The sequence below is a fragment of the Anastrepha obliqua genome, chromosome 3 (assembly GCF_027943255.1).
Source record: "Anastrepha obliqua isolate idAnaObli1 chromosome 3, idAnaObli1_1.0, whole genome shotgun sequence".
NCBI classification, from domain to species: domain Eukaryota; kingdom Metazoa; phylum Arthropoda; class Insecta; order Diptera; family Tephritidae; genus Anastrepha; species Anastrepha obliqua.
The window spans coordinates 31,735,745-31,755,257 of record NC_072894.1 but is presented as its reverse complement, the minus strand read 5'-3'; the positions used below and the strand labels follow the sequence as shown (position 1 = coordinate 31,755,257).

The 19,513-nt window shown below is 37.7% G+C and overlaps 1 protein-coding gene across 1 annotated transcript; it reads right to left on the bottom strand.

Annotated features, from left to right (window-relative positions):
* Nucleotides 1-574: 574 nt before the first annotated feature.
* LOC129242672 (odorant receptor 63a-like) lies at nt 575-18,461 on the bottom strand. The gene is made up of 10 exons (XM_054879458.1): nt 18,331-18,461; nt 17,071-17,167; nt 12,291-12,429; nt 12,025-12,216; nt 11,860-11,961; nt 11,625-11,790; nt 9,094-9,199; nt 8,904-9,005; nt 3,483-3,638; nt 575-637 (listed from the first exon to the last, which is right to left on the bottom strand). Exons 1-10 carry the CDS (start codon nt 18,459-18,461, stop codon nt 575-577), a joined length of 1,254 nt encoding a protein of 417 aa, XP_054735433.1.
* Nucleotides 18,462-19,513: the final 1,052 nt, after the last annotated feature.

Here is a 19,513-nt window from a genome sequence, read left to right as displayed (position 1 = left end):
ACTTCTGCTAACACAAATGATTACAATACAGGGTCCGGCACTCAAAGTGTAACCAATTAATAAGTTCATACATTTAGTTTGGAAAATTACTTTCATTCAACTCAAAGTAAAAAATGTGTGAAAATAAAGCAAAATTAAGAACTAATTTATTTTTGCGTGATATGACCACCTTTTACCTTGACTATGGCCTTGAGGCGGTCCAGAAACGAATCGCAAGCTGACCGAATGTGACTTGCAGGTGTTTTGGCCCACTCGCGGGCAATTGCTTTTTTCAGCGCCTCGAGACTGGTGAATCTTTTAGTCCGGGCCTTGCGCTCCAAAATGGCCCAAAAAGAGATTAATCCATCGGACTCGCGTCTGATGAATTTGAGAGGCATTGTGTGGACGTTATGAATGGTAAGATATCAAGATTTATGCTGTGCACTGTATGCATAAGTGGTTGAAAATTCTTAAATGCGAACTACAGAAGGTGCCAGAATTAAACGTATTTGATTTGCCATAGTGTGTATGTGTGTTCGTAAAGCCCTTATCTCATTATGTTCCATTTTTTGGTAGAATTTAGTCCCAGCAGCACTTAGTCTTCTTCATCTGTTATGTCTTGAAGTATTAGAAAGTACGAAAAACTGGCCTTTAAAATCTGGAATTGTTAAAAACAATATTATTGATTGGTTTAATGATGGAGAAGTGAAGAGCCTCATTTCACGAGGGATTCGATGTTTTATTAAAAAATCTTATATTTAGAAACATTCTAAAGTATATTATCCTATATTTTTTCACCTAACCACTATTAATACATTTGTTAATAATTAAATTGTATTAATATGTTCTCCTACGATTTCTTCTCATATAGGTACACTCGGCGGCAAAAGTCTGCTTACATGCTTCCGTTTCATCCAAAAATTACTTATTTTTACCAAATCTTCGAGAAAAATCACATTATTTCCTTTATTGCTAGTCTCTTGCAGAATCTCACAGCATTTAAAGCAATGAAAATTTGCCAACATTTTTTCATCGATCAAGTCTTTGTTGTAAGACTCGTTCGGCAGCGTAGAAAATGTCTACGTACATGTACTAAAACGGGTATTCCCTGTGTGATGAAATAGTGTAAAAGTGTCGGAAAGTTATATTCTTATTGTCTTTGTAAAAGCATCAATATAAGACGAAGTGTGTTCTATTCAATTTGTTTTCAAATTTAGAATATATTTAGGAAATAAGCCCCTCTGAAAAGGAAATTCTGGTTAAACTTTTCAAAGAAGGAAACAAAATATCGTGAAACCGGTCTGATTGTTGAAAGAACTCATTCTTCTGTACAAAAAGTGATAAAAAATCACAACGCTACCGGTGTTTTTGTCTCTCGGCCGCGTTGGGGATGCCCGAAAATAATAACAAAACATGAAACTCCTTACTTTTTGCAAAGTGTCCAGCGAAATTCTCGACTATCAGTATCCAAAATTGCCCAAAATGTACAACAAAGTTTTAAAAAGACCGTATGTACTGACACAATTCGCAAAATTTTAAAGAAAGCAGGGTACCGTTGGTCATATCGCGAGCAAAGAGCCGTTCATATCGGCGGTTATTAGGCGAAAGCGTTTTGCTTTCACAAGCGAGTATATAAGCAAGCTCTAAGGAGTTTTGGGAGAAGGTTATTTTCTCCGATGAGAGCAAGTTTTGCGTCTTTGGAATCAAAGGGCATATGCTTGTGTGACAAAAAAAAGGGTACGGCACTCGATAAGTGCAACTTAATGCCTACTCTGAAGCATAGTGGTGGTGGTGGAGCAATGATATGAGGATGCATAGCTAGTAAAGGTGTGGCAAGAATAGAGTTCATTGAACATTCCACTATTGACAAACATGCATACCTTAATATCTTGACAAGAAATTTCAAAGAAAGCGCTGAGGAAATAGTTCCCGGAAATGGCTCCTACTTTCAGCAATATAACGAACGGAAGCATATTACTGATATAGTTAAGCTTTGGTTATTCTATAACGTTCCTCATCAGTTCCGAACACCTCCACAGTCAACAGATTTGAATCCTATTGAGCACCTATGGGATTTGCGCGAACGAAAAATCCGCCAGCGCACAATTACCTCAATGGCTATACTCAAGGAAGTACTGCGCGAGGAATAGGCAGAAATCTCTTCGACGAAAACCTCCAAGCTTGTCAATTTCATGCTGAAACAGCTGGCGGAAGTTTTCAAATCCGACTTTTTATTAAATTTTAATTTAAATTGGAACGAAAAGTAATTTTGTTTCACAAGTTGCGGCGAATTTTCTTACGTTAAAATTTAAATAAATCTCTTAAAATAACCCGCTATATTCGATCACTGGATTGTCGAATAACACACAAAAATCAATGGTAATATAATACACTGGCTTTACTTTAATTCCAACACTTCATTTAAATGTTCACGTTCAGCTTAAGACTGAATCACTCTATTACTTTTCTCACATGCGCTCACAAGTTAATTTCCATCTGAATATCCCAAGCGGATCAGCGGTTATGTATGCAATTTAGATAAAGAGCGATGGTCCGGTCTAGAACGCTGCAGAACTACAAAGTATTTTGCGGAAACCCCGAACAGAAAAATGACGGGCTTAATTCTAAAACTTTGAAGAAAAGACGTTCGATTGATGGTCGGTATTATTACAGGACACAATCCATGGGGTCAACATAAGGTCACCATTTTAATTATTGGGGGCGCGATTTGCCTGTCTTGCTTAGAGGAGGCGGATGGCACTGAGCATTTTCTCTGTGAGTGTCCTGCATTTTCCAGAGTAAGGCTGCGAAAAATGGAAATGGAAAATTCTTTCCCTCAAACTGGAGGATATTTTCCGATTTATCAAATAATCTGGAAAATTATCACAGGTCTAACTACCTCTTTTCTATTCTATCTTTTTCCTTCTGTTACTTCTCTCGCTTTCTCCTCGACTACCTACCCTTTCACTTTCCAGAGCTTTAAATACAATGGGCTTTTTAGCCTGAGTGTTTTAGGAGATACCAAATCTCTCGATACTTCTTGGCTCGACATTTCAAAAAAATAAAAGTTTTTTTCCACGATTTATTTTTGTTGGTTCCGTGTGCGCAGACTTTTTCTACCGAGTGTATATTGATGTTTGAGGTTTTCGAGGAACTAACGTATCTGAGCGACATTATTATTTTCGAAATAGTTCTTGCACTTGATTTTGCGCTTTCAAAGGAACACGAACCATTGTGTGCTTTATCAGTGTTTGCAGATTTCTATAACTTAGCAGCTATTTTAAATTTTTTTAACTACTATATTGCACTATTTTCATAACTAACAATAAACAGTAAAAACAGAACTGTCCCCGGCTTCATTTCCGACAGTTAGGCAAACAAAATTTGATAAGCGTAATTAGATTAAGGCAACGTAATGCCAAGTCAAAGGTTATCAAAGTTTTGTTTTTACTTAGTAAGTTGAACCACTTTCACAATTATGAGGATAATTACTTTCTACTTACGCCCAACAACGTTGTCAAAGACATTACTCCGAACCACGATATTTGGAAACAGAACTCCTTGTTGGAACGCATTATTATCAATTTCAAAGTTTTTTTAAAGTCCTCTGACTCATTGTACCACTGACAGTTGTAGCAGGCCACTGGAATAGCTTCGAGCTGAAAATAAATGGCATAATTCATTCAATAACTTACTTTTACTTTTACTTTTTTTCTTTGTTTGGAGCCACTTTTTTGGTGGCTTAAAATTAAATTTTAATTATAAAATTTTTCATAAGAATTTGTATATTTTGAAATAATTTTTAAACACGTTTTTGAGCATGTTTTCATTTTAAACTTCTCAGCGGAATAAATGGACCGAAGCTGTGTTGATATTCGTGAGAAAAAATTGGAAGACATCAAAATGAGGAGAAAATGGCTTTCCGATGATACCTCAGACTATGACTAACTCTGCCACACTGATTTATGATACTTTAGTAGTCTAAATCAAGTTAGTTAGAGTGGAGTTAGTCAAGTTTTCGTTAAACCTGTATTCAAAAAGTCAAAGATTGCATTCAAAATTTAATTTTTTTAATTTATAGTTACAAAAACAAAAGTTCTAATTCACTATTGACTTAGTGCTAATATTATTTTGATTCCGCTGATAGAATTCCTAAACAATTTTATGCAGGAGGGTAGGCGAAATGGTTGAAGTGCCAGTCTGGCACTCCCCAAGTAGCACTAAAGCGCCGATTTAATACCATTATGAGACCTCCAACAGGCAGATATCTACAGTCAGCCAGAGCTGTTGAACATTTATGGGATTTAGGTTGGCGCCCCAGGCTGTCGAAGAAAGGAGCACCTAGTGACTTTAGTCGTGTAGCTGCCAAACTCGGACATTCACAGAGAAAGTGCTCAACAGTCTCCTTCTCTGAAAGGTCCCTACAGCTTCTGCAATAGGAGTTAAATGGTAACCCTGGCTTTTCCGCGTGTGTGCCGATCGTCACAGCTACCAGTTTGGAAATTGAATGGCGAGGAGTCCAAAGGAGTTTATGCAGTCCTTTCAAGTTTAAAGTTTTGTGAGGTAATTTTTTGAAAAACTTATTTTTAAATATTAATGATATTTATAAAAAAATCGATTTTTGAAGATGAGACAAATGCTTGTGCTGAATTGCTTATATTACGACGCAAGAGCAAAATTTCATTACTACGTGTCTGCAGTGTCTTTTGGTTTGCTTGGTTACTTCACCCAGGCAGAAAATATGGTTTATTGTAGTGGCATTAAAGGTTTGATGGTTCAATTTAAATTCCAAAATAAATGCATTCAATGACATTTCCTTGTCGACTCATCAAAGCGCAGCTTAAAAGCAAAGTATTTTAAACGGTGGCTTATATGCTCCCACAGAGGATTTCTGGTCGCACCAACGTTCTGGATTCACACGGAAGGTCAGACTACGTAATTCTAATTGTTAAATTTGGCAAAAAGCCTAGCGTCATTATAGAACAAAATGGATGGCAGAAAGGTCTAGAGTCCACATGCAATTCATATAATTTCTTTACAGATGAGCCCAAAATGCTAGGACCCGTAATTTTATTTTCAAAAGTCCTTCAGACTCCTTAATTACTGAGGTATATTTCAAGCTGAAATCTATGCCGCAACAAAGGCAGCTAAATTGGCTCTGGGATTAACGTCTCCTAATATTCGGACAAACATTTTCATTGATAGCAAAGTGGCTATTGAAGCAATTATCACTCCTTGGACTAACTCGGAATGTTTTCAACAGTGCAGATCTAAAATAGATGAGCTCTGTGGAAATTGGCAGGTATTTACTTACTGGATCCCAGAACACAAAGGAATAGAACGAAATGACAGAGGCGAAGAGCTCGCTAAGGCAGGTATTCACTTGACGATAATGAGCGCATCAGACATATCTCATATATCTCATAACTCTCCTATCTGAAAGTGAAACCAGAACGTGTCATTGCAAGCATGCAACGAAGCAAATGCTAAGGGTACTTTGGAACACCTACTTCGCCCCTGTTCTGCTTTCTGTAGGACTCAACAAATGAGCCTAGGGGCAATATGTTTTTCATCTTATGCATACATAGCACTAATAACGCAATAGACCTCAGAGGTCTAAGTGAGATATTCTAACAGATCAACCATCACTACCTAATCTAATCTTGTATGCAATCATTCCTGTTGGATATTCCGCGTTCTTGAAAGAGACCTATGAGAATTTGGAAGTGATTCTTCATATCTCAAATATGAAAATCAATTATCTGATCGTTAAAGTAATTGGTTTATGAAGAGAATGGAGGGAGAGCCAAGGACGCCAGTTGAATAAAACAATATTCTACAAGATAACCTGTTATCTCTAGAAGAAATTATCCTTATGAAATAAATTTCTACTAAAAGGTTAAGAATGTTTCACATACTTGACTAAAAAGTTTGGTCCTTCGGCGGCGAAATTGAGGGTACGTATATTTGTTGGTACAGATATCAGAACGTTTGAGGGTCGTGCTCGGCCAACCTTTCCAAATAGGTAGGATTGGAACGAGCGGAAAATCTGCATCGAAGCTTGGACCTCTAACTTCACTGACGGCTCCGAAAAAGAATTGGGAGATGGAGCAGGGATTTTCTTTAAATCAGCAAATTTATCTATATCCTTCAAATTGCCAAATACTGCGATACTGCAGGCATGTAAACTGCTTAAGAAACGAGGAGCGAGGGAGATATTAACAATTTGTCCCACAGTCAACCCGAAATCATGGCTCCAACGACGCCATGGTGTAGATCCAACCTAGTAAACCCCTGTAAGGAAGAGATCAAATCTCTTAACAGATAACATTTCTTTTATCTGGGATTAAGGACATAAGAACCTAGAGGGAAATGAAATTGCTGATGAGCTTGCCAAGAAGGGGTCGATTGAAAGATCTCAGAGATCTCCTAGCCGGTCATCGGCATCTTCCTGACTGCTGTTAAAGTAAAACTGCAAAACGTATTCTCAGGAAAGCGCAGAAGAGATGGAGCTCCATTTCTTCATGTGCTATTTCGGAAACCCTTTGGCCCCAGTACAATGGACGCAGGACACAGATAGTTCTGGGGGCTTCATAACCATTCAATTTTGAAACTCATAGCTGTGGATGATCGACACACACGCAGAAAAGCCAGATTTTCCTCGCCAGATTAACCCCCGTTGCAGAAGCTGTGGGGACCTTTCAGAGAAGGAAACTGTTGAGCGGATTCTCTCTAAATGTACGGGCTTGATAGGTTAAGATCACTGGATGCTCCTTTCTTCGGCAGCCTGGACCAGTGCGTCAATCTAAATCCCATAAATCTTCAACAGCTCTGGCTGGCTGTAGATATCTGCCTGTTGGAGGTCTCATAATGGTATTAAATCGGCACTTTAGTCCTACTTGGGGAGTGTCAGAGTGGTAGTTCAACCAATTTACCTACCTATCAGAACGCGTGCAGTGTATGAAGAGTATGCCAACGCCATGACATTTCCCCAGAGAGAAGGATGGCCCGCATTTATGGATTTTATGGAGATATCACGGATGCTATATGCCGTAGAGGGGCTTTCTAGATATTATTCAAAAGAGAAAATATACCCAGAGCAGCATCACAGAAAATATACCCAGAGCAGCATCCTAAGAAAATTTCGAAAATAAATCTTAAAGTAAATCATCAAATATTTTTAAATGCACTCCTAATATCTGTTTCGAGCAACAATAAATAAAAAAATAAATAAATAATTGGCGCGTACACTTCTGTTAGGTGTTTGGCCGAGCTCCTCCTCCTATTTGTGGTGTGCGTTTTGATGTTGTTCCACAAATGGAGGGACCTACAGTTTCAAGCCGACTCCGAACGGCAGATATTTTTATGAGGAGCTTTTTCATGGCAGAAATACACTCGGAGGTTTGCCATTGCCTGCCGAGGGGCGACCGCTATTAGAAAAATGTTTTTCTTAATTTTGGTGTTTTCACCGAGATTCGAACCAACGACCTCTCTGTGAATTCCGAATGGTAATCACGCACCAACCCATTCGGCTACGGCGGCCGAGCAACACAATTGGGAAAAACAGATAACCAATCTGGGAAAAAACGTGACGTGCTACGGCAAAATTTAGTTCATTTTGGGCATCACAAACTATATATTGGGTTGGGGAATAAATTCAAAGCGTTTTCATATTTTCCATTATTTACCAACGATTTGTTCGATATAACTCTTTCTGCTCTACAAAACTATATTAATTATATTTTAAAAAGCTCCCGAAGTAGCTCGGAACATTTGCGACAGCGACGTGTATAAAGAAGGTCTCATAGACAAGTGTACAATACGGAAATGGTTTGTAAAGTTCAAAAATGGCGACGCTGAATTCGATGAAGAACTTCACAAATCACTTTCAAGGAAAACGGTCGCCAAACCCTCCGTGAATTCGCAGAAAAAATGAGCTGCGATCATTAAACGATTCGCAACCACCTTCATACCGTTGAATGACCCATTGATTTACCACAAAATTGGGAGCCTGGGTGCCTTACGAGCTCAGCGAAAAAAACAAAGAAAGTCGCCTTCAAATCGCTTCTCAGCATCCCTCCGCCATAGAACAACACACGGTCATAAAAAAGGCTTTTTGTACCGTATCGTCACGGGAAATGAGAAATGGTGCATATACGAGTACATTACTATGAAGGAGGGCATGGTGCACTGGGATGTGCTCGAGAAGAATGCCACGGTCAGCAAGAAGCTTTACATTGCCCAGTTACATCGCGTGAATGACACTATTCGCCTGAAAATATCTGATCGACATGGTCAAACCATACTCCTTTACGACAACGCCCAAGTCGTGAACGCTGCACTTCAAAAGCTCGCATGGAAGTCCTTCAGCATCCGCCGTATTCTCCGGACCTTGCACTGACCGATTACCATCTTTTCTGCTACCTGTCGAACCATATGGAAGGTGTTACCTTCGAAATCAATGATTTTTTTAAAAATCTGGCTCAACAACTTCTTTGACACCAGGCCAGACGATATTTGGTGGAACTGCATCAACAAATTGGTTGAGAGATGGGAAGAGGTTTTAAACAGAAACGGCGAATATATAAATGATTAAATTACTGATATAATTACTGTTTTTTGTTTAAGTTAAAGTCTTCGGTAAAAACGCTACGAATTTATTCTTCTAAATAAATGAGCTAAAATTATCAAAACAGCTTTTCAAATAAATTTTTTCGAGCCCTTTGTTATCTATGTTTAGGATTCAAAAATTTACTTCAACAAGTAAATTTTAAATACATTTTTTTATATAATTTATTTAAAGCACATTTTAGTGACTTAATTGGTGGGCTTTCATATTCTTTTTGAATTATTGTCTGCAAAAATGTTTGTATATATAAACCATAAGCTAAATAAATGGGCAAAACAAAGCCGTAAATAAATACCTCTGTTGCTAAGTATTGACCATTAACGTAATACATAGAATCCACGGTGAGAGCAGCGCCAATATACATCAACATACGCACAAAGGTAATCTTATTTGTTTCCTAAATAATAAAACACACATTAATAGCACTTACATACACATACACATACACGCAAGTACGTAATATTTCAATTGCTATTGTTACTAACCAAACCAAAATTCATTTCGAACAGTACGAAACCATAAATTGCCAAGCTATGCAGAAAATGCGAGAGAGTGATGTGCTTGAAGAGCTCATTGATATCATTGATGAACCTAAAAAGCATTATCAATCATTATCAAAATCAAAAGTTATTAGATAAACATATTTATGCGCATACCCCGCAGTGAAATTCGAAACTACTGAGCAAACATTTTATATAATTCATGAACTGGCATTTGATGGAACAAGACATAGTAGTTCAAAAGTGACTAAAATTGCACCAGTTACAAATATACCAATTAGAGAAAAAAACAAGTATCCTTTTAGTTTTAAAAACCACTCTTTAGCGCACTCTTTTGGCTCACTGCTTATTGCAGAAAAAGAAGTGGTCGTCCTCGCGTGGTTCGAACCAGTGCAGCCGTTTGAGAAAGAATTCGCAGAAATCCTCTTAGAAAGCAGAAAATCATGTTAATGTATTGATCAGATCCATGTTTAATCTAATTAGTGATGATCTCCACATGAAAGAATTCCGGCGCTCAACTGGTCATCTTTTGACAACGAACTTTGAAAAAATTAGACTCGACAGATGCGAGCAGCTTCTTCGGTGGAACGCGGTCAACGTCCATGAAAATATTCTTTTCACAGATGAGAAAACTTTCACTGTTGAAGAAGTTTTTAATAAGCAAAACGAAAAAATCTATGCTAAAACTTCTAAAGATGTAAAATACACAGTATGTTCAATAAATAACTGAACTTTTTATTTAAATCATGGAACACGTAGAGCTATCTATTAAACTTTGATCATATTGAAAAGCTACAAGCGTCAGCTTTCAACCGCAGCCAACTTCATGTAAATCGTTTGACAGGTTAAAAAGTTACGCGCCTTTTATTGACAGTATGTTTCGTGCTTGTGTCGTAAAAATACAATGGAGCAAAGAGCAAATATTAAATTCTGTGTTAAACTTGGAAAAACATTTAGTGAGACGCACGAATTGGTGCAAAAAGTTTATGGTGATGATTGCTTAGCTCGTTCAAATGTATATAATTGGTTTAAACGATTTAAAAATGGCCGTGAAGATTTGAATGATGATAAAAGACCTGGTCGTCCAGAAGCAAGTAATCGTGCTGAATTGGTGGAAAAAGTCCGCGAAATCATTGCTGTTGACGGAAATTTCACTGTAAGAATGTTGGCTGAAGAATTATATTCATCTACTGGTACTATTTAGAAAATTTTAACTCACGATTTGGGTAAAACAAAGGTTTGTGCACGCTTTGTTCCACACCAATTAAATGAAAATCAAAAAATCGCGCATGTAGGGCATTGTAAAGACATCATTTGAACAGCTGAAAATGATCCAGATTTTCTTGATTCGATCATAACTGATGACGAAACATGGTGCTTCAAATATGACCCTAAAAGTAAGCGTCAATCTGCAGAATGGAAGACGAAAGGGGAGCCAAAAGCAAAGAAATTTCGTTTTCAGAAGTCAAGAATCAAAACAAACAAATGTTGATCACGTTCTACGATTCCAAGGGTATTGCACACAAGAAATTTGTTGCAGAAGGTCAAACTATTAATGGAGAATACCATTTACAAGTTTTACATCGTTTGTGGTCAAGAATTGTTCGTGTAAGACCTGAATATCCAGAGGGGAAACAGCTGTTTTTATTGCATGATAATGCACCACCTCACAAAACCAAAAATGTTCGTGAATTTTTTATGAAAAAACATATTTGTGTCATCGACCACCCTCCGTATTCTCCTGATCTATCACCATGCGACTATTTTCTGTTCCCTAAATTGAAAACTGCCATGAAAACTGCCATGAATATTAGAATACGTGGTGAGGCAGTTGAGCTGTACTCTCTTCAATGGAGAGCCATGGACCTGCCAGGAAAATTCCGCTCCAGCGCATAGGCAAAAACCCTCCAACAGATAAAAACAATATTCCTGTATTCATAGCCGCAGAAGATTGGCCATCTGGAAGTCAAGATCTGAATCTATTGGGCTACAGTTTGTGGTCAAAATTGAGAAACATGGCCTTTCAAAGACCTCACAGAAATTTTCAGAGTCTTAAACAATCTTTAGTTCGAACAGTAACGTCAGTGGCCTAATCGTTTGAAGGCTCGTGTAAAATCAAATGGTGACCATTTCGAATGAAAATTAAAAAAAAGCAGAACTTTTGCAGCACTGATACTTATAAAATACAAACACAAAACTGTAGACCTTCATTTGGCCTGAATAGCTCAAGCGTTATTAAATTGGCTGCGTTTTGGTGATTAAATTAATAAAAGTTGAATTAGAATTAAATCGTTCTACGCCAAATAATCAATTTAAAGAGAGCTTTCATTCATCAAAAATGGTATTCAACTGCTGGTGATTTTTACCCAATTATGGGTACATAATTTTTTCATTTATTAGAAATCAATGCTGGTTAACGCATTGCGTTCGGAGGCTGCCAAGTCGAAAACTAGTACCTTTGACTGCTGGGTATGTACATACATATATACTTATATACAAATGCATTCAATATATACTCAAGTGTGCGTTGGTGTTGAATCACACAATAACGCAAATATTCATCGCGTCGATGTTTCGGCACCAGCGGTGAGGTCGATTTTTCTAGTAACGCACACAACACCTGGACAAGCCCACAAGCATGCTTGCTAAGTACCATAAAAATGCAATGGAAACTGACAGAACCTAAATCATTTAAGTTAATTATTTTTTATATGCAAACATTCGCTTTAAATCAAAAATGTATTGGCTTACACATGCCAGCGGCCAAAAGAGAGCATCCACCAATAAACATTTCCGCTGCATAGTAAAATGAGGTCATACCCTTGTCTAGAAACATAGGATAACCGGTGAAAGCTGTAAATTATATAAATTTAAATCAATATCTGTGCGTATACACAAATACATAGAAACACTTACGTAAAATATGTACATAGTCTGGCGTTCCTCGTATTTGATTATATAAATTTGTGAAGAGCGCGTTGAAGAAGTAATTGCTAATTATGCTGGCACAAGTTATGAGAGAGCCTAAAAGTTGTCGACGTGCTTCCCTCCATGAAGTATTCATAATTGCATCAAGTTCTTGCTTCAACTGCATTTTAATGGGCATATCTGCAGACATGCATACCCACATTCACATATACACACATACATATTTAGATTGTAATAACTTCGATTTTACTGACCTGTCGTAAAAATTTCAATACTTTGAAGAAGCTCATGAGTTTCAACTTTATGAAGCAAAAACTGGCATTGATGTTGCATAATTAGAAAGTAAGTAATTTTAACCATAGTTGTTGTTGTTTGTAGTACCGTGGTAATGGTCTGCAAGTGAAAGTGATGTTATTATTAAAAGTACAGGAAAACTTTGTAATTTCCGCAGAACAAAATCGGATGCTTTCAAACACTCGTTTTATGGATCGAAATAAAGAACATCTAATTAAACAATTTTTTTTTAAATTTATCGTTGCTATAAGAAGAAATAGGAAATAATCTTTCCTAGTTTTGATTTCGTAATTTTAATAAATTTATAAATTTTATTTTTATTGCTGGACGGAGGAAATAACCGAACTGAGACGTGACTGTCGTCGTCTCAGACGGAAATACACCAGAGCTAGATGAGCCGGTCAAGCCACTGTGGACGCAGAGGCATACAAAAGTGGAAAGAGGCAACTCAAAGCCGCTATTGCAAATAACAAGAAAGAAAAATAGGAGCAACTCCGGGACGACCTAATTAGGGATCGCTGGGGACTTAGGTACAAGATTGTGGTGAAAGGATTGGGAGCCAGGATACCTACACCGGAACTAAGATCGAGCGCGATGCACTACATCGTAAAAGAACTCTTTCCAAATCACGAATCCAGAGAAGGTATTGAGTGTCAAATAAACCTGGCAGAAGAACCTCCAATATTCACCAATTAGATACTCCAGTCAGTTACGAACAAGCTGAAAAACAACAAGGCACCAGTACCGGATGGAGTACTGCAGGTGTCTTCAAGGATATCGCATAAATGCGACCATAAGTCCTACTAGACTTGTACAACGCCTGTTTAAAAGAGGGAACTTTCCCAGAAATCTGGAAAAAGTAGCAGCGCGTGCTAATAAGCAAGAGGAAAGGCTTAAGGAGGCGAACCTTCCATAAGCATATCGGCCATTATGCATGCTCGACACATCAGACAAGCTCCTTAAAATATTGATCAAGCCTCGAGGGCTATCAGCAAGACAGCACAGCTGTAGGTGGAGAAAGTCTTCAATAGGGGCAATTGAACTAAGTATAGAAACCAAAAGTATAGTCATCTTTGCCACCTTAGATGTTAAGATAGATGTAAGGAACGTTTTCAATAGCGTAAGATGGGCGCACATATTGGCCGCCTTAGGGCTAAGGTTCAAAATTCCGGGATACCTACAACGTATCATGAGGAAGTACTTACTTACCCGCAGAGAGTTCTTGTTATATAGACGTCACATCCGAAGGTGCACAAGGACCAATTCTCGGTGCCGACTTGTGGAACATTAGTTATGACGAGATATTCAATATAGAAATGCCCGACAGTCAGATATGCAGACGATATCACAACAGACACCACAGCACAAAACCTTGAAGGAGCTTGAGAAAAACTGATCCAAGTAATGACAGAAACACAAACGTGGCTAGATTCATGTGGCCTCCAATTAGCCACAGAGAAAACGGAGCTAATATTTCTAACCAAGTGGGCAGTAATGTGGCCAATAACAGCTTTCAATTCGGCTCTCAATGAACTTCAAAGAATCGGCTGATGAAACTCATTAATTTACATTCGAAATGGTCAGCAAATGGGTGTACATAAGTCTTCAAACGATTTGGCAATTCAGCTATTGCAGCACGCACGGTTTCCATGGATACTGACGTTGCTACTCGACCAAAGATTGTTTGAGACTCTCCAAATTTCTGTGAGGTCTTTGAAAGGCCATGTTTCTCAATTCTGACCACAAACTGTAGCCCAATAGATTCAGATCTTGACTTCCAGATGGCCAATCTTCTGCTGTGTGGTTTTTTACTTTATTGATTGGAGCGAAATCTTACTGGAAGATCCAATGCTCTCCATTAAAGAAAATAAAGCTCCACTGCTTCACCACGCCTTCTAAGGCATCCTCTTGATACACTTTTGCCCCGGTCTGAACCCCTTTTTTGCACAAATGAGGAGATGTAACGTCTCTACAAGACACATCCCACAAAACCACTACGGTGGCTGAATGGTGGCCACGCTAAACCTTTCCAACAACATTTTTTACATCTTTAGAATTTTTTGCATAGACTTACCGAGTGCCTTGTCAAAAGATGACCATTTGAGCGACGGAAGGCTTTAATATAGATATCATCACTAAGTAGTCTTGACATGGATCTGGCAGAACAATTCGCAAATCGCATTATACGGTGCAAAGTTTTCTTGTTAGTACTGTTAAATTGGAAGCTAATCACCATCAACCCGGAAGGTGAAAAATATTGACTCCACGTGAGGAACGCAACATAATGGCATCACTCGCACAAAATCCAAAAATAACCTCTACTATACTATGCCAAAATATTCAAGAGTTGTTGCATAAAAAAGTAAGCCCACAAACAGCCCGTTACTGTCTGCAAAACATTGGTTATCATAGCAGAGTGGCACGCGCACGCCATACGTTTCAGATATTAACATAAAGAAGAGATTGGAGTTCGCCAAATGCTATATAAATGAGCCAGTTTCTTTTTGGGAAAACGTCAAACTCCGTGATGAGTCGAAATTTCAAGTTTCCGGATCAGATGGGCCTCCATCAGATTTGGCGAAAAGAAAATGCAGAACTGAATGAAAAAAATCTCATTCCTACCATTAAGGGGTTACATACAGTTAGAATGATCAAAAACATTTTTATCTTATTTTCTTAATATACACATATTTAAGAATACACATAGAAAATTTTATCGTTTCGGTGAATGCTTTCGAAGTTACATGCAAATTTGAAAAGGCGTTTCAGAGTGCTTGAATCTACAAGGCCGGAGTGGCAGCACAATAAGGGGAGCCGACTCATCGTGCAGCTGGCAGAGGGCTGCAACTGCCAATTAGATGTTGCTGAGGCTATACTTCCAATTTATATAGATCTCAGCAGTGAGAATTTATTAGAAATGTGTGTAAGCGGTTTTAACCAAAACAACAATGGGAGCTACTATCAACTGATTTAGAAAATCTCTCCCAAAATTATTGCGGCCGGTTCAAAAACTCTAGAAATCGAAATTTTAACACAAGCTTCTTAAATATATTTTTTAGTAATTAATCAAAGATTTTGACGCACCGATAAATATTTTTTTATATGACTTTCCAAACAGAGTTTTTATTTTGATATTCAAAAAAAAGTTAGTTTTTAATATAAATCGGATGTTTATTTCATTATAAAGATTAAGGTATGCCGTTAACAGTGGAAAATAACAGCATACCAATGACCACCACGACCACGCTTACAGGATAATATCCTTTTCATTAACTTTTCCATTACCGAATTGAAAAGTGGCTGCCCCATGTCCTCGATATTTTCACGAATTCTTTGAAGTCTTGAATCGACCCTGGTCTGTTGGCATAGACCTTCTCTTTTACGTGGTCCCAAAGAAAAAAGTCGCAAGGTGTTAAATTACAAGATCTTCGTGGTCAATTGTGATCACCTCTTCGAGAGATAACACGGTCCGGAAACTTTTCCCGTAAAAGATTAATGATTTCGTTGTTATTGAAAAACCCTATATAAACTATTTAGGACGAAATTTTGGTCATAAATCGATTTTTTTGTTTTGAGAAACCGCCATTTTGTAAAAAAAGAAAATTATTTTGTTTATTCCTTCGATTAATTACTAGATTTAGCATTACTTTAACGAAATCTGTTTGGTTTTTAATTTGCGGGGATTTAGTTCAGAGATATAGTGGTCACCGCAAAACGTCTTTTTTGAGGGGATCTCCTGGAGATCGGCTGTAGCTCCTTTCCAAATAAATATTTTTTCTAATACTAAGTTCTAAAATACAGTTAAAAGATAACATAACATCTAACATAACTCTGGGCAAGCAATGGTAAACCTCCGAGTGTATTTCTCCCATGAAAAAGCTCCTCATAAAAAATATCTGCCGTTCGGAGTCGGCTTGAAACAGTAGATCCCTTCATTTGTGGAACAACATTAAGACACACACCACAAATAGGAGAAGGAGCTCGGCCAAACACCCAAAAAGGGTGTACGCGCCAATTATATATACATATAACTGTATTCAACACTTTAAGCATAAAGGAGGAACTGAACTGCATAGCTGGAACTGAAATAGGAAAAATGCTTTTTATTGATGATAAAATGGACAAACATCAGTATTAAAACATTTTGAAGAATACTTTGCATGAAAGTGCAGTTAAACTTGGACTGAGAGCTAGAGGGTTCTTGTTCCAACAAGGCAGTGACCCAAAACACTCATCTTATCTCGTGTCAGAATGGCTTAATTACCATTGTAAGCAGCTTAAAACTCCACCTCAATCACCGGATCTGAACCCAATTGGGCATGTCTGGGAGCTCTTAGAAAGGAGAATCAGAAGGCACAAAATAACATCAAAGGCGTCATTAAAGACAGCTTTAAGTGTTGAGTGGGAGAAAATTGCAGCTAATAAAACCAAGGTATTGGTTAAAAGTATGCATCGACGTTTGGAAGCAGTTATTAAAGCTAAAGGCGGCCCAACAAAGTATTGAATACTCGATTTTTCTATTATATTTTTAATAAAATATTCTTTATATGGCTATGTGCGAATAATGTTTTTGATAAAGGTATAGGATGTTTTTGATAAAAATAAGGTGCTTATTTCGTTGTTGCCTTAAGTTCTCTAATTCCAGATATAAAATTGCTATTTTTACGAATATATCGAATATAAATGTTGCTCTTGCGAATAAATTGTGTGACCACTGTATATAAAATATTTAGTACGTACCTCTGCTATGAGCGGAATATCACCTTCGGCATGTTGTAGCATCAACCAACGTGGGTACAAGCCGATGAAACTCAAAATGAGCAGCAGCAAAGTGATACTAGCAACAGAAATCAAGAGTTTATCGCGACTAATTTATGTTATATGATTTAGAGATGTTTATGTACGAGGTGTGTTCAAAAATTATCACGAATTTTGTGTTTTTTCAAAAATTATTTATTTATTCATGAATATCTATTTTGTTCCCTTCAAAGTAGTCCCCATGAGATATTATGCACTTGTGCCAACGTTTTTTCCAATCTTCGAAGCACTTCGAAAAATCATTTTTTTTATTTTGTTCAGCTCCTCCTTCGATACCGGCTTGATCTCGTCAATCTAGAGTAGCGTCGTCGGGAACAAGAAAATGTCACAGGGGGCCACATCTGTGGAATACGGTGGTTGTGGCATCATCAGTGTGTTATTTTCGGCCAAATAGTCGTGCACAAGCAACGATGTGTGAACAGGGGCGTTATCGAGCCAATTTTTGTTCTTTCAAAATCCGGGCGTTTCTGGAGCAAATCTCATTAGCAGTGCCCAAGCGCTGCTGCCTTTGGTCGAAATTGAGAAGTTTTGGTACGAATTTTGAAATCATTGAAAAAAATCGAATGGAACGAGTCAATCGATATGTCTAGGTCCTCTGCAACTTCTCTAACGGTGATTCGACGATTGGGCAATACCATTTTCTTCACTTCATCAATTCCGTCACCGGCACGCTTTTCATCGTTCACATCTTTTCGGCCTTCTGAGAACATTTTGTACTACCGATAAACGTTGCTTTGGTCCAAAGTGGCTTCTCCGTATGACACAGTCAACATTCGGAGTGCATCCGCGCACTTAATTTCGTTTTTCACACAAAATTTGTTACAGGTTATTTGATCCATCTTTTCGAAGACGAGCTGAAACACGTGCAAGCAAAGCAGCTGTCAACAATTAACCGAACAATCAAAATGGCCGAACTCGTCGGCATGAGTGAGAGACATGAGTACCAACATATCGCCACAAAAAATCGAAATTCGAATATACATAACCTGCGAAAATTCAAAATTCGCGATACTTTTTGAACACATCTCGTACGTACATGAAATATATTAGTTCGTATGCAATAGAGGAAATTTTTTAAAATGCATCCATTAAAAATCTTTTTGAGTATAAGTTTAATGTTAGGATTAAATATTTATAAAAATGCGTAAGTGCTTAATTATATTTTCTGCGTGCTAGACTCACACGCACAGCCATCTTTTGCGCGCAGTTGGCGCACTTAAATTTACACCTATTATATATGCGGTTCTTCTTAGCTCTCTCAATCTATAGCTATTCCGAATTTCCAGCTCTTTGAATTCATTAGCGCTATACATTACTTTCGAAAGAAGGTTATCTAAGCCACTAAGACTAGGCGTTACGTTTGGTTTACGAATCTCAGTTCAACTGGTTATTGAATCTATAATTCCACTGCTTATATTGGTTGTGCATTGCACTCGTGGATTATTTTCCACTTCTGTTTTGTTATGCGCACATAATTTGCGTATTATTACATTTATAAGTGGAAAATTATGCCTGAGGGTATCGATTTCAAATTTAATTCCTCCTCAAGTTTCTACGTTTGCTGTTGGCAAAAAAAAAAATGGGAATGGATAATACGAATAATACGAAATTCACGATAACACGAGAACTGAAGACAGCAGCGAAACCTATAATTATTTATCACTTCCCATATGGTATTCTTGCCAATTCGTTATAAAGGGTTACGTCAACATAATTAGTTCTGGCTTTTTACTTATATCCCTAACCTTCGCTCCTGAACCCTTAAGCTTCCATGTCGAATGTTGCAATAAATGTACATATGTATTTAAATGCGCAGGAGCGGAGAGTCAATTCCAGCACATTTCAAATCGAAAAGAATTTAAAGAGAAGTAAACTCCAATTCATCTATGCAAAAATTTAAGTTTGATAAACAAATACCTAATACCAGTGTGAGGGAGAATACATTCAACGAATTCAACTAAGCCGAAGGCAAGGTTTTTGGATTAGCTCAAGGCTGCTAAATTTGTTTTAGAAAAATTGTGTCTACCTGCTTAATTGCTTTCCAGCAAAGCTGTGTATACTCGACATAAACAGAGTAAAATGTTTCTGCCTGTGAAAGTAGGTAATTACGGCTAAAAATCAAACATTGCGTGTTGGTTTTTTACATTTTTTTTTTTATTTTTCCCTTGTTTACTCCACTGGGGGGCATAAGGCCTCGTCAAGACTTAGTCTTACGTTGGTTTCGTTAAACTGTTTTGATTTCTGACAGGGTAGATGATTAGCCTGCCGCTACCCGTCCTAAGTAATGGAAATGCCCATTTGTCGTTGCTTAGGAACAACGCCTTCTTAATGCTGGGAGCGCCAACTGTGTGTCACATTTTTTTGG